Source organism: Eurypyga helias, unplaced genomic scaffold (assembly GCF_000690775.1).
Source record: "Eurypyga helias isolate BGI_N326 unplaced genomic scaffold, ASM69077v1 scaffold10580, whole genome shotgun sequence".
NCBI lineage: Eukaryota > Metazoa > Chordata > Aves > Eurypygiformes > Eurypygidae > Eurypyga > Eurypyga helias.
In genome coordinates, this window is record NW_010227752.1 from 28,232 (window position 1) to 52,718 (window position 24,487).

The window sequence follows — 24,487 nt, forward strand, 5'->3', positions numbered from 1 at the left end:
TTTGTAGATCAAGAGGAGTTTGATACTACTTCCTGGGGGAAATCCAAAGTTATCTGGGAAACAACGTAATAGGGAGCTGAAAAGTCTTTATATTTCCCTGTGCTTTAATATTTAAGCTCTCCACAAAAATGGTGAAAATTACAAGTACAAGATCTCTACAGTTTCAGTCAAATTTTCCTTAAAGTGATCCCTTATTTTTAGCTGCACATACCAACCGTTTGTTTACTGTACTGCTTTTGTTTTGCTACGCAAAATATTTATCCTTTTCATTCCTGTCCTGCACAATATGTGCTAATCCGCTCTATTTCATTCCATTATTTAAAACTGCATGCCGAGTTCGGTGTCCAGTGCCCTCATTTCTCCAATCCTACCACCGGCAACCGGGTTTCAGTTTGGTCATACATTTGCAGAGATACACTCAGAAAAATTAAACGTGCAGCTGTCTTTTACAGTAACAGCTGTCTGGGACGAACGGGCTTGAAATAACAGACACACAAAGCAAGAGGAGGGTACAAAATACAATATACAGAACAATTTCGTGACTTCATGCATACTGCTAGAGTGAAGTCATCACGTCAACATCACCCGCACGCCGTGTGTTACACGCCTGAAGCTCTAACACCCTCACTTTAGTAGTTAGAGGTAATTTTTCTCAGACCTGCTTTGGTGTGACGCTACCTTTGAGGTATTAAGCATTGTTGTACTTTCCTAAAACATCTGAAAGCTCCTCACTAAGTCAGTGGGGTGCCTAGTGCTGCAGCGCTGTTACGCACCACTTACTGCTCCAGCTCACCTGGAACTCGGACGAATTCACAGCCCTATGGTTTCCCTCCCACGGATGGGCCTAAGTTCCTTCTTCCATCCAACCTGCTTCCCACTGCTCCTGCGGCTGCAGAGTCAGAACTGTTGGTACAGTTCCAGTGACTAATTCCTGCATGACTTCCCCGAATATCACAGATGTGGCCAGAAGAAACATCAATCACTAATACCCTGAAAAATGTACCTGCAGCCCAGGGCACCACGGATGCCATCAAGAGGGACCTGGACAGGCTGGAGAAGGGGACAGTGTGTGCTGGCAGCCCAGAAAGCCAACTGTATCCTGGGCTGTATCCAGAGCAGTGTGGCCAGCAGGTCAAGGGAGGGGATTTTGCCCCTGTACTCATGAGACCCCACCTGGAGTGCTGCGTCCAGCTGTGGAGCCCTCAACATCAGAAGGATATAGACTGGTTGGAGCGAGTCCAGAGGAGGCCAAAAAAGATGCTTTGAGGGCTGGAGCCCCTCTGCTATGGGGAGCTGAGAGAGTGAGGCTGTTTCAGCCTGGAGAAGAGAAGGCTCCAGGGAGCCCTTATAGCACCTTCCAGTACCTGAAGGGGCTACAAGGAAGCTGGGAGGGGTCTTTCTACAAGGGCCTGTAGTGACAGGACAAGGGGTAACGGGGTTAAATGGAAAGTGGGGAGATTCAGATTAGATATCAGGAAAAAATTCTTCCTGGAGAGGGTGGGGAGGCGCTGGGACAGGTTGCCCAGAGAAGTTGTAGATCCCCATCCCTGGAAGTGTTCAAGGCCAGGCTGGATGAGGCTTGGAGCAACCTGGGCAGGTGGAAGGTGTCCCTGCCCATGGCAGGGGGTGGCACTGGATGATCTTTAATGTCCCTTCCAACGTAAACCATCCTATGATTCCTGTGATAAACGCACCTGCACCTTCGGACCCCCAGAGTGACACCCAATACCACGTTGTTTTGAACATTTAAAAACTGGCAGAAGGGTTGTATTAACTTGAGATGCAGCCAAGTGACACTCCTAGAAGAAACAGCCTATCCCACAGAGCGTCCTCATTTCCCACTCCATTACTTTCTGTCACTTATAAATGACGGAGCCACCTGGCTACTTGCAGCTAAGTCCTATTGTCCTTCCTCTGCTCATAGTGACATATTCCCCTTCCACTCATCAGGTGGAGGTATCTGTTGTGTCTGGGAAGGTACTGAGATGAGGGACCCAGCAACATGTAACATCCAGTTGCATTCTGGGCTGCTCATATAGAACATTTGGAGCTCCCCGCATCGAAACAGCACAAAGCGTATGGAAATTCTGGTGTGCATTTGGGTTTGTTTTGCTTTGTTGGTGAAACACAGCATCTTCCATACCCAGCCCCTGACAATCGTTTGGCAAAAGAGAAAAATGGGCTGTGTGAAAAAATCAATATTAAAACTGCTTCAGGGTACCCCTAGAAAAATGTATTTACTGAAGTCTGAAATAGCTTAGTAGAAAACCAACAAAATTATGGCTGAAAAATTCTTCCTTCTGTGAGTCAGGAATCACTCAAAGCTGTGTGGAAGTTTTACTTTTGCTTGCCTTGCTCTGTCTTCCACAGACACCCAGTGGTTTCACGCTGTGTGCCTACAGTGCTCGATGAACTACCAAGCCCTGACCCCCACACACTGGGGAGACGAGAGCAGAGAAGGAGCAGCTGAGATTCTCCTTTCTCTAACCTCAGAGCAGAAATCCATGTTTGGATGAGACAATGGAGAAAAGCTAACCTGAAGAACAACTGCTGCAAGTGCGTTAACATATTTATCCCAGGAAGAAAGGAGGGGTGAAAACTGCACTGCAGCAGTGCAACTGGCTCATTAACAAGAGGAATTAATTAAGATGTCCTGACCATTCCACTGCAGGAAAATCAACAAGCAAAGATGCACTCTCATCCCTGATGGCTGGCTCATTTACTTCCTTGCAGAGTCCTGCACAAGGCACAAATTTCCTATTGATGTATTTGAGAAGAAGACCTCTCCCTCACTCTAAGGGCTTCTTGGTCCTTTCCCCTTCCTCCCTGGAATCCTGTCATTCCATGTGCATCCAATGTAACATAAATACCAGGCGAAAGAGATGCCCGGTGTAGCAACCAGTCTGCTGTGATTCAGAAAGGGGTAGACCTGATTTCAGGTTAAAAAAATGACCCACAGTTGTAAAGCTCAGCATTTACTAATGCGTTGTTTTCTTCAGGGAAGAGATTAATTGATGTTTGCCTTAGAACACACATGAGGAAAACCTGTCCCTGAGAATGCAGAAATACTAGCTTCAAGAAACAAGATGCATGCATGCACGAGAAGAGGCTGGAAGTGGCTGCCTCTTGCCTTCCCAAGAAATGTCACTGCTCTCGGTAGCAACTGCAGTCTGACAGCTGAAGTGACATAGAAGTATCCGGTAGCATTTTCACCGTCATTCTGCTGAGCAGGGGCTCATGCTGCACACGGAGTTGTGTGTCATGCCTAGGTTACCTGGAGAGTTCAGTCCTGTATCCTCAGGTCTCTCACCAACATACTTTCTGATGGAGCAATTCACTGCTCCCAACTGCTCCAGGTACAAAAACATTAATACAACACTGCCCTGGACCCTTTGCTTCACTTAATTGCTATGATGGGTCTCTCTGTGTCACGTGGGGTTGCATCACCCAAATTACTCAGGGGAGGGAAGGATGAGCCGTTTCTATCCCAGTGAATAGCAAATACTGCTGTTCTTATGCCAATCTACGCCTGGGCTTTGTGTCAGTGACAAGCCCATTTGATGACAATAAAGGAAGGGGAATGGGAGAAGATGGCCAAGGAGCTGTCTTTGTTTTCTGCCCCTCAGTCCAGTCTCCCTGGAATGTGAGGAGCAGCACTGAACAAAGAGCAGGCACTTAAGGCATTCAAACAGACTGATAAAGCAGCGATGCCTTTGTGATAAGCTGCTTTTCTGCTCATTTGGAAGGTCAGTGGTGCAGTTTTTCTCATACTTTTTAACGCGATAAAGACGAGATGTCCAAAAGCATCACTGATTTGACTGGTCTGTGCTGGTTTAAGCTGAATTTAGGAGTCATTTCAATCAGCAGACGATCAGCAGTTGTGGAGCTGTTCAAGCAGGGGACTCGATACCCTCCTCTGTGTGCTTCAGCCAGGAATGGGGCTCATCCCAGAGATTTGTTCAGCAAATAGGAGAGCTGATGCTGGTTCTTTTTTCTGTCTTATCTTCTAGGGTAAATCCAAGACTCATCCAAAGCAGAGTCTCTACTCCACCTGTACTGAGTGACCAGCTGAGGACACAGCTGACTTCCCCAACGCCGGTTTCTGCTCACGGTGTAACACTTCACACCTCACTATCTCCAAACCTATCGTGTTAGGCTTCAGAACTGGTACTGCACACACGAGACTTCCCTTCCTTCCACACTGTGTAGGTTACCTGAAGAGCCTTAAAATGCAGAGCCACGCTGCTTTAGTTTTCAATCCACTGACAAATCTAATCACCAGTGTACAGATTGGCTTTTAGGTACACAGAATGAGATTACAGTAGAGAGACCAGTTTTGAACATTCAAATTAAGATAAAGGTAAGTTTGAAACTGGCTCTACAGCCAACTGGCAGCCCTGAGCTGCCTCAGCTCAGCTCCATCCCGCACCCTGGTTACTCAGGAATCTGAGATTAAGGGTCTACAGTCAGCTGCCAGGAGACTGGCTGGTGTTACAGATGGAAATGATCTAATTTCAGTGGGAAGACTGTGGAATATGAAATTACAGGACTGGGCTCCTGACACACACAGTTTCAAATGAGAAAACAGTAATAGGAGAGAGGAGAAAAAATACAACACACCACCCAAGTTAAAATCAAACATGCTGAAGCAGTGGGAATGCCTCCCTGTACATACCCGCCCTGCTACAAAGTAAATCAGCAGCTAATGACAAGGTGATCAGTGAGGTTACTCTACAGGAGACAAGGGCAGATCACAGCTGATGAGCCTTTTCCAGCTCAAGCAGCATTACAAACAGAGCAAAACCTCCTCCGCAAGCATGATTCAGGCTAGTGAGCAGAAATCCCAAGTAACTGCTGTCAAGAACTGGGTGCAGCAGCCTCCAGCATCCCAGAAGATACACACTTGCTACATGCCAAACACATGAGGCACAGGGAGAAAAATAAAAGCAGAAAGAATGAGGTAACTTACGGCGATGAGCTGGTAGGAGTTGTTCATCATGGCTATGAGCATGTTCAGCAGCACAACGAGGGAGATGACGTTGTAGGTCCCAAACATGGTGGCCCCAACAAATTCTGTGAACTCATGTCTGGCCTTCACGTTAGTGACGTAGAGATTCAGCAGACCGAACACAGACCAGAAGAGTGACTGGAGGGTCTCGAAAAGTCTGCAAATAAAACCAGATTTTTACTTGGCTACCTGACTCTTGGGAATGGAAACCAATGGACACACAGACATGGGGAGCCTGGGACAGCACAGAGCTCAGTACAGCCATTTATTCTCCCCAGGAGACAGGTGACCCATCGGCCAGTGTGTGAGAGTTGTGTCACATCAACAACATTGGCTACCTGTCCCAGAGCCCTGTCCACATCCTTGTGAGAGGCATCAAGCTTCACTGCCCTGAGGGAACCCAAGGTTCCCTTTCCCACTCTACACACATGCAAACAACAGCTGCAATATATTCCCTCTAATGGGAATCGCCACGCTGTGATACTGCTGTTATCCACAGGTACAAACTCTCCCGTTCAATCAGTGCCTGCGTCATTAACATGTCTGCAGCTGGGTTCAGGGAACCCACCCCAAGTACAGCAGGGCTGTAGTAGTTAAACCGCACACAACGACGAGGCACCACGAGGTAGGAGCTGGGAGAAATCACGTCCACTTGCACGCTGTGCTCTAACACATGCCAAGAGCTACTTCAGCTCCAAGTGTGCCAGGCCAGTGTGCCGAGACCCCGTTGGTAGCAACGCACGTGGCCACAACTGTGGCCCCAAGTGCTGGTAGCTGTGGCTTGTTTGTGCAGCAGCTCCCACCCACCACAGCGCAGGGCCCTCAACAGCCTGCTGCAACAATTGATCAGTAATGACTCAGATGAAAGAGAGTCACCGCATTAATTCAGCTCGAGAGGTTTGCTTCTTCTGAAGTCTTCCTTCCATATGAACTAGACCTGACCTCCCTGTGCTTTGCAGGATGAGATCATCCCAGGTCTCTCTTTGCTTCAGCCAAAGACAAGTGACCTTTAGCAAACCACGTCAAATACAAAATCAGCAATCTAAATAATAGCTCTATTTGGGCATCTTTGTTTTGGCTTTCCAAAATACAGCATTTATATCATCAAAAAAATGACATTTATATGCTTGTTTAAGAGTTTCCATTTTGGCCTGTGGTCAGTATATATTTTCAAATTCTCCTACTAGAAAAATCAATACAAGTAATTCAGATACTTTACTTGACATACCAGGAATCTGTTCTCCTGGATTCTCTGGGCATCTGTTCCATATATACCCCCATGCTTTTTACGGGGATTTAGTTTCTTTATATTTTGTGGACATATCTTACATTTTTCAGCGGCCAAAATTATAAAGACCCTTTAAAGCAAAAAATCCTTTCTCCCACAAGTCAGGCTGTTACATTTATTCAGTAAGTGAGGTGGTAAAATAAGGATTAATCAAAGAATGCTAAGCATTTCTCTACTAAAAGTGGTGGAATGCTAGCTATCTTTCAGATTATTTTAAATATTAGCAACAAAAGTACTGACTAGGCTGTAGGCTCAGAGGAGACAGAGGTTCCTGTCGTGAAGCTGAAGTCAGTCTTAGAAGCGATCAGTGCTCTGAATTCACAGAATTAACCAGGAGTATAATCCGGGCCCAGTCTAAGGCCAACAGATTTACACGTGGACACGTAGCTCCCCTTGAAATTGAGACAGCAACTGCTTTCGGCAACTGTGCATAAAGTAATGCTTAGTGACTCTTTCCTCACTGTTTAATGACCAGCCAGAACCTCAATCTCCTTTCACAGTAAGTGAAGAGGTGCAGCTAGAAAAAGAATTTTGGATATTGTGTTGAGAGACTATCCACTCCTGCCGAGTGGATTTTGGATCCTGAGCAAACAGCAGCAGTCTCAAAGCTCCACCATTCTCCAGGGCAGCTTAGAGAGAGCAAGTGCCCCCTTCTGCCACAGGAACCCTCCTGCCGTCCCTGAACAAACGGCCCCAGCGATCAGCGTGACCCTCCAGTGAGGATGACGCAGCCGGCGGTAAGGTGGCTTCTTCCACCCCTTCCTCCTCTTCCCCTCTCTCCTCTGGTTGCCAGAATCACAGTGATAAACATCTTTTCAAACTGTCTGCCTAAGCAGTAGACACTCTGCTTTCTAAGGGATGGCAAGGCCAAAGCATAAAACCTTAAATTATTCATGCCTTCACCTCATTGCTGTCACAAAGGAATATTACTTCTCCATGATCTGTGTTTGCGATGCAGAAAATTTCCTCACCAAGAAAATATTAAACCCATCCTTTGGGAGTAATAGGAAATAATGCACCAGTAAATAGGTGTCACATTTTAAACAAGCTGTACAAGCACCAGCGGCGTCCTGCTTCTCCTTCCCTTACAAAATTAGATCTTATTGTGTGACTGCTAGAAATCCTGGTAGGAATCAAAGGGTACTGATTGAAAGCTTTCTACATTTGTTCTTTCATCAGGGATGAACTATGAGCAAACTGGAGGTAAGACCGGCTCTGACTTGAATTCCCTCCAGCCATGCCTGCTCCCCCCAGCCCAACCCCGTAATTCCCCGTTTTGCAGGTCGCTCGTTCTTAGCCAGTCACCCATGCTGTGCATCTGCGCCAGGGCCGAATGCCAGCGTCTGCCGGGGGTGTTAATAACGACTATTTAAACTTTTAAGAACACGTTAAATAAATTTCTTAAGCAAGTCTTGAACAAAAAGTTAACTGCAGAGCATTCTGTCCCCTGCCAGGAGACCGCAGTCCTAATGGATCCCCTCCCACTGCGATTTTGTTTTAAACAAACCTCTGCCATAAAGGCTGAGCCCCCTCAATTTCCCTTCTGTGCTACCTTCTCCTTGGCAGGGGGTTTAAACTGAATGTTAGGGTGGGAGAAATTGTGCTCTGTATTTAAGCCGATCCGCAAACTTTCCGTTCAGCGGTTCCGTAACATTTCTAGCTCCCAAGGTATTACACCTTCTTACAGACTTGAGGATGGGTTGGTTTTTTTCCTGCTGCCCCAACACTCTTTAGTCAAATCCTGCTGTTGTTTTCTCCACTAACCTGCTGACAGTGAAATCTGCAGAACAACTGGTGTGCAACGCAGACAGGTCCGAACCAGAACACAGAACCGAGCACATCTGCTCACCATAGCTCCAGGGAAAGGCAGGCTCTAGGCCTGGGCTTTCTGCTTTTGACCCTTCATGAGCTAGAAGCTGCCACTTAACAAACACTGTGCTCACCAAACCTTTCTCCCTCTGGCTGCTGCATCAATATGGACGTAGATCAAGGAGTAGTATTTGTTATTTAATTCGTTTGCAAGGGCAGCACAACACATTTCTGGGGCATGCAAAGCAATTAAACCAGAAAAGAGACTGAAGTCTTTAATTCTGTTTTGCATTAGCACAGTGCAGTTCCATTCACTTCCTCCAGATATGGATGGGTTTAATGAGAAAATTAATCAAGCCTGTGGTGTTCCTGCTCTGCAGTGGAAAACGGCAGCACGTCTGGTCTGCCCAGTCGTGATTTTCTTGTGAGGCTGGACTCCATCCCGTGAAAATCGTCCACTTCTTCAAGGAGGGAGCCCACATTGGAGCCTTTCCTCTTCCAACCCAGCCACGTGGCCTCAGCCATCATCTGCCTTTGGTAACAGCACAAATATGTCACAAACCCTTTCTTAACCTCAAGCCTTCAGCTGAGGAAGGGTGGAGAATTAGTGGGCATGATGACAAGTTGTATTTAATTTAACATCAAGTGGTGGACAACAGTTTTGTTTTGCTTGTTTGCAGGGCGTAGGCCTTTTTCTAGACCGTGCTTTATTTATTTCTCTTCCCATTGTGTTTTAAGTACTGTGCAAGCAGCAAGAACAATTGGGTGGGGGCTGATTATTATAATTATTTCCACTATTAGTAATTAAAACAAATACATCAGAAAGACAAATTCATGTAATTTTTCAGCATGTGCTATCTCTTTCAGCCCTGCCAGCTGCCACTGCAGTGATTTCCAGGCCAACATCTCAGTAAGTACCAGCATTTCCAGCAAAAAGGATTTTGCTGAGATTTTAGTCTCACCCCACTGCAAGGAAATCAGAGAAGCTGGCAACATCCTGTATGCATAAAAATGGCCTAGGTGAGATTGTTGTTGTTGCTTTACCCCGTTATTTACAAATACCTTTTTTCCATAGGTTTATCCTTTGTTGTCTACATTTTGTTTTGCTTCCCCATTGGAATCAGACAAAACAATTACCATAGCAAAAGGATACTTGCTTTCTCAAATATACTGAAATTGTATGTAGCCGTAATAAAATTTAAGTTGCAGGATCACGTAGGGAGACTCTCCGGTCCAGAACTAAACCGATTGTTTCCCACTTGCAGACCTAGGTCAGAGTCTTTCTGACAGCAAAGCTCAGCAGAATGTCTGCCCCAGTTAACTCACACCTCTCCTGCGTAGGCAGCCAGCTCACCTGAGATGTGCGAATGAATAAACAAAGGCACTTGCAGTGCAGTGACAGACAACAGGTAAAGGCGGGGAAGACAGGGGACACTGGAAGTCAACCATAAAAACAGAGAGGAAAGGACATCTTACGTGGAGAAGGCATTGTTCTGTTTCTCACATCGGATCCCCTTGCAGTTGTTGGGTTCCTCCGAGGCACTGGTCTCGTAATAAAAATAAAGCTGGTTCAGTCCATTGGCAAAAGCCAGAAGCACCAGACAGTAGATAAAAAGGAATTTAAGGATGTCTAGCAGCATGCGTCCCAGAGAAATCTGCAAGGGTCCCAGGTGTGAATTTGCTGTAAACAGGGATATGAGACGCAAGGAACTTAAAATGTTGGATATTGCAAAGAGGGCTTCTGCAATGAGAGTCGGGTGCCACATTTCCCATTCCTCCCTTGGACGAGAACCGTTATACTGAAAGAAACAACAAGGGTATAAACGTGAATGCCGTTGCGATTACTCTGAGATAACAAGTCACACCTGCTAATACTAATGCCTCACAGGTAAATGTTAGCCAGGTGGCACCAGAAGGACTTTCAAACTCTTAAATCTCAGCTGCTGTCAGGCTAGCACTGGGGAGTCAGGACTGAAGCTGACTTGGTCAGGGCAGAGGTTTAGGTTTAATGATGCTCGTGTGACCTCTGCCTACCAGGCTATAACCCCTGATCTGGGTAGCTGTGAGATCAGCTTTTCTTTAGAGCCTTCTGGTATATTGGCTGTTCTTAGCCTAAATTTAGAAAACAGGCCTTTTGAATTTTGAGTTCACTGTTTGTAGGTTCTTTGGGTTTATGGGTTTATACACAATCTCTTTCAACACTTAAAAGGGGTTCAGACTGCCCTTTCGCAGGGTCAGCTCAGAAATTTCCAATTACCCATTTTTCTTTTTTCTCTTAAATATTCAAAACCACTGCACATTCCAGGAAGAGTGCGAGGGAGGGAAGAAGGCAAGCAACGAACTACTGAGCGTAAGAAGTGGCTGCTTTCCTTCAGTAGTAATCTCAAAAAAGTGCCAACAGCCCAGAACCAAAATGCTTTCTTCATATTAATTTTCTTATTAGTTAATTTGTCATGGCAATTTTAGAAGAGCTGCTGAAGCGGAGGTCATAATTAGAGCTGAAACACTGGATACATTTGAGTGCATCAATTATAACATTAACTTGGTTCGTAATGTAACTGTAAAAGCAGAAGCGTTTTCTGAGCGAAGTGCAGCCAGATGCAAACAGGTAACAGAAAAGAGCTGGTTGTACAAATGTAACTACCCTGGCACAAGAGAACGGAGTCAAAGACATTTTAACATCATGGGATAATTGTCCTCTCAACATTTGTCTCTGCTCATTTAACATGTATAAAAAGGCAAAAATGTGCTTAGAACAATATAGCTAATATCTAGCCATCAGGTTTAGGACTCCTAAAATAATTTTTGTACCTTTTAAAAGGAAATGGTATCAATATCGTACTGACAGATAAGTCTGCAGGGACTTTCTTTTTAAATCTGAGGTCCAATACACGAGCTTGTAATTTTTTCAAGGACACAGCTAAAAGCAAGTTGATATTTCAAAGTATTCCTCTGTATGAAGGAGCTGGGACACGATACAAAGGCATTTCAGCATGACCCCTGATTGCTTCTGACATCTCCGAACTGTTCTTTATTACATGAACATCGTGGCCTGACTCGGTTATACTTGATCTGAAGATGGCTCTTACAATGTTTATACAAACAGGCAGACACGTTAACTGTTTGCCAGCATCCAGCAGCGGAGGTGGATGGTTGCCCTGCCTAGTCTGCCCCGTTGTTTGCTTGCTGGCTGGGCACAGCAGCCCGGGGGCTCTCTGCTGGGGTTTAGCACAGGCTGCACGTAGAGGCATGTGAAAAGGTCGTCTTCATCTCACATCTATTTTTAAAGCAACTTGTAGGTCATGTTTTGGCCCTTTATAAACTGATGGTATATCCTCGCTTGGAAAAGAGTCGTCTCTTCAGAGCTGCCTAGCGTCATAGGTAGCAGAGAAACAGGGTTTCAGAGGTATCTAATGAAGCTGGGTATCTGGGAAGGCTGGAGATGCTTGGTTTAGGCATCAGAAGATGAAACACAGCAGAGATGTGAACAGAACAGTACAAATAAGTTACGCCAGGCATTTACCCTTCCTTGTTACACGATAATTCAATGCAGCAAATGAAAACTGATTAAGGAAGTATTTTTACCCTATAATTAGCCTGAAGATTTCATTGGAATTAGACAATATTAGGGCCAGGTCTTGGAACCAGTCAAATCAAGAAAAAAAAACCTCTCTCAAAGTAAAAACAAGGATGGAAAACATTAGTGTCAGTATGCAATTTATTTTTCTGATATTTGGCAGAAAACTAAATGTCCATGTAATCCTTTGAAGTTCTGAGAAGTGTTAGAATATGGCGTATTGGCATAAATACCAGCTTTTTCCAGCTTGGGGCTGTTCTATAAATAACAAAAACCTTTACAAGTCATGTTGCAAAAGGTTTTGAAGCCATTATCAACGTTATAAATCCTCATGTTTCAGAGCATACTGCAGCCTCTAAGTGACACAGGTCAGAAGGGGACTTTGGTGACCATGCTGTTTCAGAACTACTCCTCTGTATGATTTTCTGCCATCTCTTAGGGTTGTCTGACATTGGTCCTTGTCGGGAGCAGACCGCAGATCAGCCAGGTTTAAACCAAGTGGGTCTGATCCCTAATCAAACAGATATATTCCTGTAAGCATTCTTTCGTGTGCTGGCACATAGGTCTCGGTAGCTATCCTGCAAGTTTCTGTGGGTCTGGCAGAGTACATACACAAAGCTGTTACTTCCTTTGTATGTGTGGTTTGGCTGTGACTTTAAATCTCAGTATGTGACCGTATAAACCTGTGGATGCACAGCTTTTCGAGTTATTTGTGTGTGAGAAAGAACGAGATTGTTAACATTTTAAGATTTGTCCACAAATCTTAGGATTTCCAGCATTGTTTTGTATTGCTCACAGTTTAAAGACCAACCTTTCAAGCCTGTAATTTCCTCACTGGTTCTGAACGTTGGGGGAAAAAAAAGACGTAATCTGTTCCTGCTTTGATGCTGTTACAGAGCTGCCTCTTCAGGGAGCAGCAACTATCTCAACGCTTTTTCCTTTGAAAAACTAACTCACCACTATGCAGCCTTCTGGATTTTAAAAAGGCCTCATAGCAGGTCTGCTTGCTAAAGAGTTTTTCATAAAAGCCTTTACCATTTTGGAGCCAGTGAGCTTTGTGAAATATCTCCCTTTTCCCCCTTGCTTGCATACATGCTTGGGCTGGACTAAACAAGGTTGTTTTGGGGAAGGGCTTGACCTGGTTATTAGGAGCTGGGCTAAAAGAAGTAGTACCCTTCTACCAGGGAAAAACCTACACAGTAGCAGAGCTAGAAAGCAAGTAAGTGGCCAAGGGGCAGACTCCAGTTCCTTGATTTATACCCATGCAGTTACACTAACTGTAGTGAAGTTACTGCTGACTCACACCACGAAAAGAATCGGGCCAAGCACGCAGCTCCAGCTGAAGTCAGAGAGCCATTGCATAAGGAATTTAGCAGGAGGCCGTTTGTCTTTGAAAAAGAGAGACAGAAGGAAAGTGCTTCAGGGCATCCTCTGGCTTCAAAACACGTGCATACGCTAACTTGGAGCATCAGAAGTTTGTAAATGTGGAAGGTGCTTTTGAGGACGAGCTGTGATGTGCATTCTCGCCATAAATGGAACATGACAGCACAGAATCTACCCAGCGTTAAAGCTCCAGCCTGCTCCTTTCTCCTTTCTTTGCCTTTAGATTAAACCTATATATTGAAGAGAGTAAGTTGACTCCTTTATATCAGAGGGAAGCCACCTAGTAGCAGGCTTGCTTTTCTCAGTAGACTTTTCACAAACTTCTGATTATTAATCTACAGATCTGTAGGACTATGGATTATAAATCTTGGCTGAAGATGTTTTCAGATAACCCTATTCTTGTTTTTCCTTTACTATTTTATTTAAAAATCCTGTTTTCGCTATGTCTAGCACTGTTGAAAGAGGTCCTGTGTCAGTATGGAAAACAAAACATATCTTTGGCAGCTGAGTTCTATTCTACCCAGTGCCCAAACAAAGTCCTTCAGTCTTACTCAGAGTCAGGATGAGAAGCACGATCATTCTTCAAACAAATTAATAAGCTTTCCAGGTAAATTTTCAAAACCAGACTGCTTGAAAAGCAGCTCTTCTCTTTGATCTATAATCTTGATTTTGACAGTTTATACCCTGTGTACTACAGTTCTCACAAGCAAGTTACAAATTCTCACTCCCAAGTTACTGTACCTTGACATAGGCAACGATTTTAAGGGAAATAGTTGCAAGATAGAGGGAGTTCATTGCAAAATCCATCAGGTTCCACCAGTCGTGTACGTACTCATTGAATCCACCATCCCACATTTCCTTGATTTCTCCCCAGATAAAACCTGTGGAAAGAAAGAGAGTTCATTGTCATGATGAGGTATTCTCTGGCATTGAAGCACTGTGTCTATCTGATGTAACAGAAGATAATTCTAATATAACAGCTTGGAAAAAGTGCCTCATTCCTCCTGTCTTCTACAAAGTACAATACTGCTGTTTACGAGACATTTTACAACTCTGTGGGGAATGTAGTCTGGAGGGATATAAGAAAGACCTCGGTTTCCTATCCAGGGCTCCAGATATGCACACAAGGAGAATGCTTGAAGGATATCTTAATTATAACGAGTATGAGTGGATTGGCTCAGAAATTTATTCTACATGAATAAACTATTTAAACAACTGCATTTGGTATAGTTTCTAACAGACTGTCTGCTCTCAATAGAAACTGTAAGTAATTCATCGCTCAGTTGGACTGTACTGATTTTTCCTGACTTCCTCTGCAGAACATGCAACACCGGTACCAGCTTCTGCATGCCAGTACATTTCCTCCCTGACCTGGAAATATCCCACCAAGGAAGGAAGAAGTGAATTCATTCTCTATGCTCACTCACTGTATTTATGCATCTCGCTGCACAAAAAGCCCGTAGGGACTCTGTGAGAAAAGGTAGGGCTCAGCAAGAAAAAGGGCACTGCAGCCTGGCATCGCGTCTCTCGGCAATGACTCACCTAATGCCAAAGATGGCTACGGGTTCTGCAAGGTGACTACTTGTTCCCGAGGATACGGCCAGAGCCCATCACCTCAACTCTGAAATGCCTTCTGGTAATAATTTTTTGGCACTTGCTAACCTTCACTATACCTCCATGCAGCTGGAGGGGCAGCTTCTGAAGTTCACTACCAGACCGCTCAACTCACCCGGCATGCAATTCTAATTTTACGTAACTTGTATGTTCTCTATCGTAGAACTTCTTAAGGTATTTTTGAGAGCCTAAGTCCCATTAAAAAGCAAATGACAGCTAGGTCCCTTCATCACCTACATGCTTCTGAGAACGTCTTTAGAGCCCCCAGATATCTTGAACTACCCACTTTACAATATTATCCTTGAATGAAGACCTGAAACATGTGTGAAAAAAAAAAAAAAGAAAAAAAAAGAAAATACACCTCCAGGTGCTTTACCAATCTATCTACCCAAATTGCTCCCCATACCTAACCACAGGCTACAGCAGTGGCCACTGAAATGCTGCCTGACCTGCAAGTTCAGTCTGAACAGCAGATAATGTTGAAATGAACTGCTGCAAACACCCAAATATCAATCTTAGCTCTACAGCTGCCAGCCAGCAGGTCAATGGTCAGGCAAGCACAATGTCAAGGCCAATAAGGTGATTTTATTACAGCTGTCTCCAAATCTTTGCATGCACACAAAACCATAAAATAAATCAATGGAGAAGAGCCCGTTGAAGAAGTCATACACTGTATTTATAGTGAGTTATCATTGCTGGTTACTATAGTTACAGCAGTGCTGTGCGTGCCTGTTCTCTCCTTTTATAGTGGGAAATATTTCTTAAATAATAACCTTTAATCTGGTGAAACTGTTCTAATTTCTCCATTTAATAAACAGCCCCACAATACCCCTATTTATCTGAAACAAAGGACCTCAAAAAGAAGAGCAGACAGCTGTAAGAGGTGATTTTGAAAGGGTGTTTTAAATGGATTATCCTTCTTTCATCTGCAAATCAATTTTGCTGAAATGCCTACCACTTCCCTCAATTTTAACCATGAAGTTAAGGATAAAGTGAAGAGATCACCTGAGCTCAGAAAAGACATTTAACCTTCTCAGCTTATCCTGCAGTTTCTACCAACACATGCATTTCAATGCCATAAATCAGTTTAAGAAGATAATGAGGCTTGTAAGTTGTGGTAGAGCTAGGCAAGGAGTGAAGTGCCCTGGGTCACAATGGAAAATGATTTGTGAACACGTTTGCAGCTCTTCCTTTCCTTCCTCGTTTTCCATCAGTAATTTTAGGTTTGGCAAAGGGAACAGCTCGGTTCGTTCAGTACAGAACCAGCCTGATCCAGAGCCACGACAGAAACAAGAGATGATGGGGCCTGGTGCTACCAGGAGAGGGGAGCCAGCAGGCACAGGAAAGCAGAGGTGGAGCCATGAGCAGCACTGAGGAGCTGTAAGGAGAGCTCCAGAGATTGAGGTTTGGGAGAGGTGTCCTCAGAAAGCACCAGCGTGGCTTCCCAGGCCACTGACGCCTATAGACAGTCGCAATTTACTGTTCTCTGACCTGGGGATTCGCACTGAACTGACTTGGGCAGAGGCTGGGGGAGAGCTGTAAAGGTGTGGAAACCACTGCCCGTGAGTAACACCCCAGCTTACAGCGGTGCGACGTGTCCATGGCACAGCAAGGGAGACAGGAGCTTAATTAGAGGAGGGATCACGCTTCCAGTGGAGTCCATGGCTTCTCCCTTGCTACGGTGCTGGAGCTCAGTTTGAAAGAGCAAATACTTCCCTCTCATCAAAATATATCCAACTACGCTTCTCTGCTCTCCTCCCTCAGTGGCTCTATCTGCTTTCTCCCAGCCCATTTCACTACCTCGCCCCTACATCCTGCCCTCAGGAACACGGACACCTCCTTTTCTTCAATTGCGGTTGCCCAAGCCAGACCACAATAAGATCTTCATTTTAACCTTGTGATAATAAATACTTCCTCCTTCTCCTGCCTGTATTAGGGTGCTTGACATTGATTTGGTCAGTGGTTATCAGCACAGAGGCATACAGCAGAGCGTATTTATGTGTAGTAAGATTTATTATCCCTTTTCTGCCTTCCTGTAGGCTCTCTGGGAGTCTGAGAGCCCAGGAATAAACAGGCCTGATACCTGCACGCTGGCTCCGGGAGCAGATCAGTGAGAAGGTGAGAGCAGAGACGGGCTCTCGGCATTGCCATCTGCCATACACCAGCCAGCAGATCGAAGCCAGCATGAGAAGTGACACTATTTGTTACCAGCGTGACCCAGAAGCTAATTCCTAACCCATTCCTCGCACGGAGCATGGGGGAAGCAGGGAGAGAGCTGCCTCTGCTGCGGTTTACTCAGGGTCATGTCTAAAGGCATGTCAGATGGCAATATGAACAGCAGAAGAGCCCTAGGCCAACAGGATCTGTTGTTCCAGAAGGAGCCCAGCTGTTTTATGCAGTTACTGAAGCTGGCTGCCAAATCTCTTTACATGCTGATGATGCTGAGATCAGGAATGAGCCGCCACGCAGTTGCCATGGGTGCAAGTCAGGCGCCTGTGGCTCAGGCAATTTTGTCCTTCTGATTTACCTAGAACCCAGGGCAGGATCATCCACTCCACGATGGTGGGAGGTGGTCCCTGCATGTGAAGGTCAGTCCTGACGATGTGCTGCGACGCCAGCAGGAGCATGAAGAGGAAGGTTAGGTAAGAGCCGGTGTGGCAGATAAACTTTATAAATGGCTTTTTAATGAACAGTCCCAGCCTGCTCTTCGGTGCAATCAGATATGCCACAGATAGCACAGGAAATAGCAGTCCAATGGTGACACAGGTCAAGAGTTTTACCGCCCAGTGTTTCCGCCTCCATCCTGGAAAACCGTCATACCAAAGTGTTGCTAGTAGCTGCTGGCAGTTCGGCTGAGCAACAAACTGAGGAGGAAAAAAAGAGAGAGATTATTACTGACTGTGGTGCTTCATGTGCACTCCCCCTCACGTATGTGTTAGAGCCCACGCAGACCCTCAGATTAAATTTTGGGCTGGCTATGGGGTAGAAAAGCACATTTGGGAGACAGAGGGAAGAAAAGAGGGAGATTTCTCATTTTTCTGCATAGGATTTAAGATATCTTCTATGAAGTTTTTCCTATTTGAAGCATCCTTATGTAGATCAGTCACCACACCCAAAGCCTCGTGCAAAAGTGATACAACAAAAATTACTATGAGCTTTTTTCCTCCCCATGTGTTTCTCTTTCAGCATGTTTCTTTTCAGAATGTTTTGGGTTTCGACTGCCTCAAACAAATCCCTGTCAGCATCTTTTAAGAAGAGACTAAAAGATGAGACAGGAGGGAAAAGGTGTAAAGCTTTGAGAGTGTGTGCATGTGAGAGAGAGAGAGACTGTCTCCAGAAATGTGTGGGGTGCTGCACGTGGTTTTGTGCAAGGAGGCCAGCATATGTGTGTGTGGGCTGGGCTGGGCATGAGACAGCGTGCAGTAATGGGAAGTTCAGCCAGGTGACATCTGTTGGGAAGCAGGACAGCACATTTGTAAACATGCCTCGCTATTAAGGAAGACAGGAGTTGTAAAATGTAAGAGGTTGAGCAGAGGCAAAAAGAAATCTTTGATCACAGTACCAAAAGTGACACTTGAAAGTTTCCTTCCACTCTGTAAAACACAGCCTTATGGTGTGATTTACTGCATCTCGGTGACTCCATACCAGACATGTTCAGGTTGCAACTACTTCAGACTGTTCTAACACTGAACAGCCTTTGGAATTTCAAACTCAAGCCACGGTATTTCTGGTCTATGCCAGAAGGGTTCATGTTCCTGATTATTCCTGGACAGCCCCATGGCTCTCCAAACTTTTCAGATCCATAGCTAATGAGAGGTGTCTGCAAGACCAAAACAACTGTGTTTTTCTTTATGTATTTGATTTCTAAACCATCTTAATGAAGTTATATTTCTCAGATTTCTCACAGATTTCTCGTTAACTGTAACGATCAGAAAATGTTATTGTAAAATTCCAACCTGGTGACAGTGATGAAGAATTCTACAGAAACTGAAAAAACCACCAGGCACTGATTGTTGGTTGGTTGGTTTTTAATCTATGGTTTCAGAAGGGTCAGCACGTTACATCTAAAAGCCAGAAGAATCAGAAGGTTACACTGCTATATTCTCTCATTTGAGATCACAAACAGGAGCTGTGACCGCACGTGTTCTGCGGTAATTTATATGGTAATAGATGCTGCTGCTTCTCCCAGACGAGGTCCAACTTTTTTTTTTTTTTTTTTTTTTTGAGGGGGATAATGTATAAACACATTTTCTCTTTATCACATATGATAGAAAGCTCTAAGGGGAGAATAGAACTGGTTTTCCCTAGAGTCAGAGTCATTTGAGAAATCAAGTGACTATAGGTTCCTCTGGTTGCTGTGCAACTTGGAAGCATCTTAAAAGTGCCTCTTCTCTGCCTAATATCTCATTTCTAAAATCTGCTTTCTGTGTTTTATCTTATGTTAGTTCTTAAATGGAGAGAAATTCACACATCATGAAAGAGCAGCTTTAAAGACCAGCTTGGCAGAAGGGAATGGAAACGAAAAAAGCCATTAAATTTTCCAATCAAGCTCATCCCAACCTCACTGAAAATGGCCTAAGGGAAATTTAAGCACACTGCACAAAGAAACTCCCCCTAACGTCACAATCCACCAAATGCTGTCTTTATTAAAGGTAAGGCTAAGCACTAACTGGTGTTGGCTTTTACTAACTCGTATTAGTCCAACCTACTAATCACAGATTTAGAATTAGTAAATACTGCAGCTTAGGTCTCCTTAGTGATCTCCTTCATCCTTAGTGCAAGGACCACAGCTGGCTGAAAATCAAGACTTCTGCTGTGTAGAAACACTGGAATTCTGAATTATAATGAAGAGTCAGCTAAGGCCTTGGTGTGCTGCCTACAGAACCAAGTGCTTTTCAGTGACTTTGTGTTACCTTGAAAGAATACAAAATCTAGCTATTTCCCTACCTAGTCCTGTGAATGTCAGCCTCATCTTTGCTGCTAGGTGGTGTTACCTTCTAAACCACCAATTCATTGACTAGATTAAACGACTGAATGCTGAACTCATTAAAGACTGTCCAGGATTCATACTGCTAAATCAATGCACATAAAATATAAAACCATGAAAAAGCTCGGCTTTAGCCTTTTTGGGTGTGAAGTAGCCTAAAACTGTAATAATAACATGGCACTTTTGTTATCATCCCTAATTTTGGATTGCTTCTTAAAGTTAAGGAAACAATCTTATTTCTACTTTGCAAACAGAACTGAGATCTGGAAAAGCAAGTGGACTTCTCCAACACTACTCAGTGTTGTCACTACAACAGGATTTGGCATCACTTAAAGTTTCTGCACAACAAGAAGTGTGATCATTAAAAAAACTCTCCATATTGATGATGCATATTGATGACTGATGAGGCTTTCAGCAACCTGGTCTAGTGGAAGGTGTCCCTGCCCATGGCAGGGAGGGTGGAACTGGATAGTCTTTAAGGTCCCTTCCAACCCAAACTGTTTGGTGATTCCATGATCCTGTTCCAGATTTGTAGATGGTCCAGAAGCAGATGTACTGTACCAGAAGCTCTCTGTTTAAGAAGATGAGCATATGAATTGCAAACACTGTATTTCTCCGACACGTAAGGAGCACGGTATCCAGCATGTTTTTCAAGGACAGCTGCATTATAGGGGCCTCCAATCCATAGTTCAAATGGCAGCACAAGATATCACCTCACAGGCACGATGGAGAATGTTCTGACAGCTGCATTAATGCAAAGAAATGCTTCCCAAAGGTGGCATTTATACTCAGTTCAGCTCATGTATGAACTAAACACTCAGTGCTAGGAAGCCTGTGGTAGCGCTGGCACAACTTTTTCCAGCATTGTCCCGAGCTGTAGACAAAGCCTGGAGATGCATTTCTGGGGGAGGTAATCCAAAGAGCAAGCTCCCACTCCATTATCTGTTGAGCAGAACCTGCCCCCAACCGAAGATGCAATTCACTTAATGACTAGGAGGTAAGATGCAACTCAGAGTACCTTCTCGTGAGGACAATGCTACGTGTCACCAGTGGGCAAGATGCTCAGTCTCCTGGCTTCTGAAAACGGGGATAAGTATCTTTAACTTTCCAAGAAGTGAGATCAGCAACTTCAGTCCTGGTTGGGAAGCACCTTAAGGGTAGAAACTACTTCAACACAAAGTCTTTTATGTTCTCTCTTTCTTCTTTCAGTCTTGCCAGGGTCTTTGTGTAACATTTGGCTTGCAGCTGGACTGTGCTATTAGATAATTTCAGTTTCCATGTTCATCATACTCATTGTCCTGATCCTCTACCAAGGGGAAAACTTTTAAAGGAAAAAAGCAGCTGCTGGATGGAATGTCTTTGTCTTAATATCTAATCTTTACTGATATTTTTATGTCACCTACATTCTACTTCTTGGGAATTAAATGCTTTCCGCATGCTGTGCCATTAATATAAATATCAAACACAGAAATTATGTTTCACCCCCCCCTCCCCTTATCTATAGGGAAATCCCTTATCTCTCACAGTCATAAGTAATTTAGGATCAGACACAGATGGGCTGAGATGTGAATGCCTCAGGGAGCAACTGAAATAGCTCCCTGATAGACATCACAGGGGCTGAGAACAGTATCTCTCTGCGTTTATTCTGATTATCATGAAGGCTGCTAACAGGAGTTGTTTGGAGATTGTTGGAATTCTTTTCTGTACTCCTACTGCGGATGGTGATAGTGAATGCTCTTCATAGATGAATAAGCACTCATTTGTAACTGCAGAGCCCTGTGTTAATAAGCAGGACCAAGTTCTTCCATCAGTCAGCTACACCAGCTCCCAATGAGGTTACCACTGAGAGCGAAATGTGGCACGGGAGCCATGAAACTAACTTTAGTTCCCCTGCCTGACACTCATTTCAATAGGTTGGATCTCACCAACAGCACTGTATCCCACAGCACCTAAAACATGCAGCTGAATACCTGCAGGGTTACTGTGTTTGGGGGGATTATTATATGCTGATGTCCTCCACAATTAAAGCTGTTTTGCCTTTGGAAAGGCAGATACTCACATGAACTGAGCTAGATTGTGCAGTCTGTGTGACAATCAGGCAACTGCAGCGTCTGATGTAGTAGCATATACTCCTGTGTACTTGTATTTCAGCTAGGTCTGTAAAGAATGTAGGTTTCCCGAGAATCCAATTCTATCCTGGAAAGGATAAACACAGGTCTGTGCCCCTGTTTGTCCCAGGTCGCTAGCAGGAGTGACCTACCCAGCACAGAAGTACCCACGCCACACATCAATAACGCTGCACATGGCCTGGGGAGAGCACAGCCTTTCGTACCTGAATTTTCAGATTCACTTGGCTAGAACTGCTTTCCACCCATGAAGATACAGGAAACTCCTACACTGGCAGTCCTACCACAGGCTGGGGTTTATCAATCAATGCCAATTCTTAATGTCTTAACCCACAAAGCTTAATACACACTGCACAATAGCCCAAACGTGCTGTAACACCTGGCACAATGTCAACAGGCACATGGATCACACTGTGCAATGAAGTGATCCTCCTCACTCTTAACTCTGACTTCAGGAACATGAGATGGCATGCAAATAAATGAACGTTTAAAATCCACCCTCCTCCTGCGCTCCCAAATCCTGCAGATGCTCCTGCTAAGAACCAAGTAGCACAACACACGTCCAGTGCAAGAGAGCAACCACTCTGCCTCCATTTCGTACCAAGGACAGGATCTTCTGAGGGAGAAAGGAAATGCGGTTGCTGTATCAGTTTGATTGCTCTTACAGGAAATTCCAGTGGGCAATACTCAAAGAGCTAAATTTCTAAATTAGCCCAAGACAGAAGAGAGAAACTATCTGTGGCCTAATTTGATGTCTGCTGCAGAGAGCCAGGAAGCCCTATGAGACCAGATATTGTACATAAGAAATACCAGCCTCCTCAAGTTTGCAGTGTTGCAAACAGCGAGATGAATAAGAAAATCCTCTTTTGTAGCACATTTCTTTTTAAAGTTCAACCTTGTTAATGACTGCAAAGTTATTTACATTCTGTTGCCGAAGTGTGAGCTGCAGAGGGTAAACACCTAATGGTTGTTCATCCTGTTAATTAAGTACTTTCTGCAACAGGAAAAAAAAAGAAGAAATGAAACAAAGAAGTTGGAGGGGAGGCTGTATAACTCGGGGAAAAGGGACTACAATTCAGCATTCCTCATCAGGCACTTCCAAGAGGTAATAGTTTTTTCTCAGGAAAATACAGGATGAATATCCTGTCAAAAACACAGCTGCTCCTCACACGCCGGTTGCTACTAACAGTGAAGCACTGATGCAAATCCAAATGGCAGTCATTTCTGCCATTAAGAAGATCACTAGCTGAGCTGGAAGAGTCCTTCAAGAAAACCAGGTGCTACCCAAATTGCTCAATTCCTCAGCTGGTGAATAAAACAAACTCCAGATCCTCCACAGATGAACATATGGCCTCAAATTATACTGAATTTTGTCTAATCTGTTCTTAAAATATTTGAAATTATGATGACACATGAATCTTAACTAAAGGTCTCCTATCCATAACACATCTCCTGATGGTAGCAGACATCAGCTCAAGCAGTAGCGATTGGAAGTGCACCAGCGATGGGAATGCTGGCAAAAGGAAAGACTGAATAACCTCTAAAAGCCTGCTACAGTTCCATCAAAATTCAGAGTTTTCACAAATTTATGTTGGATTGGATTACACAGTTAAATAAAGGAGGTTCTCGGGCAAAGGTAGAAGCTCGCAAATCCTGGGAACCTCCCCACGGAAGAAGTGTTTAGCTATAGGTTTGTATTTATGGCCTGTGTCAGGAGGATTTAAGTGCAGGCATAAATCCTGCACTGGATAAAGGCGAGCTGCTGACGGGGGCTTCTGGGGACCAGCCTGCTAGCAAACACTCCACTGGAACAGGGTCCCTCTGGGTCAGACCCGGAGCAAGAGTCCAGCTGCAAGCCCAACTTTTCAGTGTTCATTTCAGCAGGCAGCAGAGTACACCTGATAAATAAATTCCCCGAGGAAGTATTCAGCAAACACTTCAGGATACAGTTGTGTTAGGAAGATGCAGGACGCCCAGACTGGGTTTCTGAAGGCCGAGTGCTGCAGTGCAAGCAGGTGCTGAACAGGAGCGATATGCCTCAGACGGCCAGTTAATTCCCAACACACAAACTGGTGTCCAGGGGCTGAACAGGGGATATCAGACACAGCCCACAGAAGCACCGAAGGAACGCTCGGGCTCAAAACTGTCTGGAGACGAATCTTGCTGAGTTTCCCAAGTCCTCTGGCAGCAGCACGTCAAGAGTTACAGCTCTTGCAAACCAATACCGGGAGCTCTCACAGGCTTTAGCTGAACTGGGGAAGGAATTCACATCCAAGTAAAAGGCTGGGTTTATTCTCCCTAGTGAATTTCTAACATTTACATTAAATAAGTGATAAGTAAAGCAAACACAGGAATTTAAAAAGTCATTCACAAGTATTTTTCAATGCGTACCTACTTTACCCTGTGTTAATAAAACGTTCAAAAAATACTTTTCATTTGCTTCCTTTCTGGCCTGAGAAATATCTATGCTGAAACTATTTAATTTTGGTTTCTTTTTATCTTTCCACCTTACCTTCTCCTGGAAGAATAAACTTACTCCAGTACCCAGGAAAGAACAGCCCAGCAGACTGCACACATTCTCACATTGTTGGGAACCTCTGCAGGCCACCTCTGCTCCCGAGGAACATCGGCCCTGCAGGGTGAGGAGGACATACTCTGCGGAAGGATGCTTGCTCAGCCAGCTGGGGTTTGTAGG

The 24,487-nt window shown here is 44.5% G+C and overlaps 1 protein-coding gene across 1 annotated transcript in view; it reads right to left on the reverse strand.

The window, feature by feature from the left end:
* Positions 1–24,487, reverse strand: part of LOC104513925 (short transient receptor potential channel 5) — a 65,124-nt gene that overhangs the window by 15,579 nt on the left and 25,058 nt on the right. The window contains exons 3-6 of the mRNA XM_010157437.1: positions 17,207–17,543; positions 13,807–13,946; positions 9,582–9,904; positions 4,970–5,165 (exon numbers count right to left, since the gene is read on the reverse strand). Of these exons, the coding sequence (XP_010155739.1) occupies positions 4,970–5,165; positions 9,582–9,904; positions 13,807–13,946; positions 17,207–17,543 (996 nt within the window). The remainder of the gene's footprint in view (positions 1–4,969; positions 5,166–9,581; positions 9,905–13,806; positions 13,947–17,206; positions 17,544–24,487) is intronic.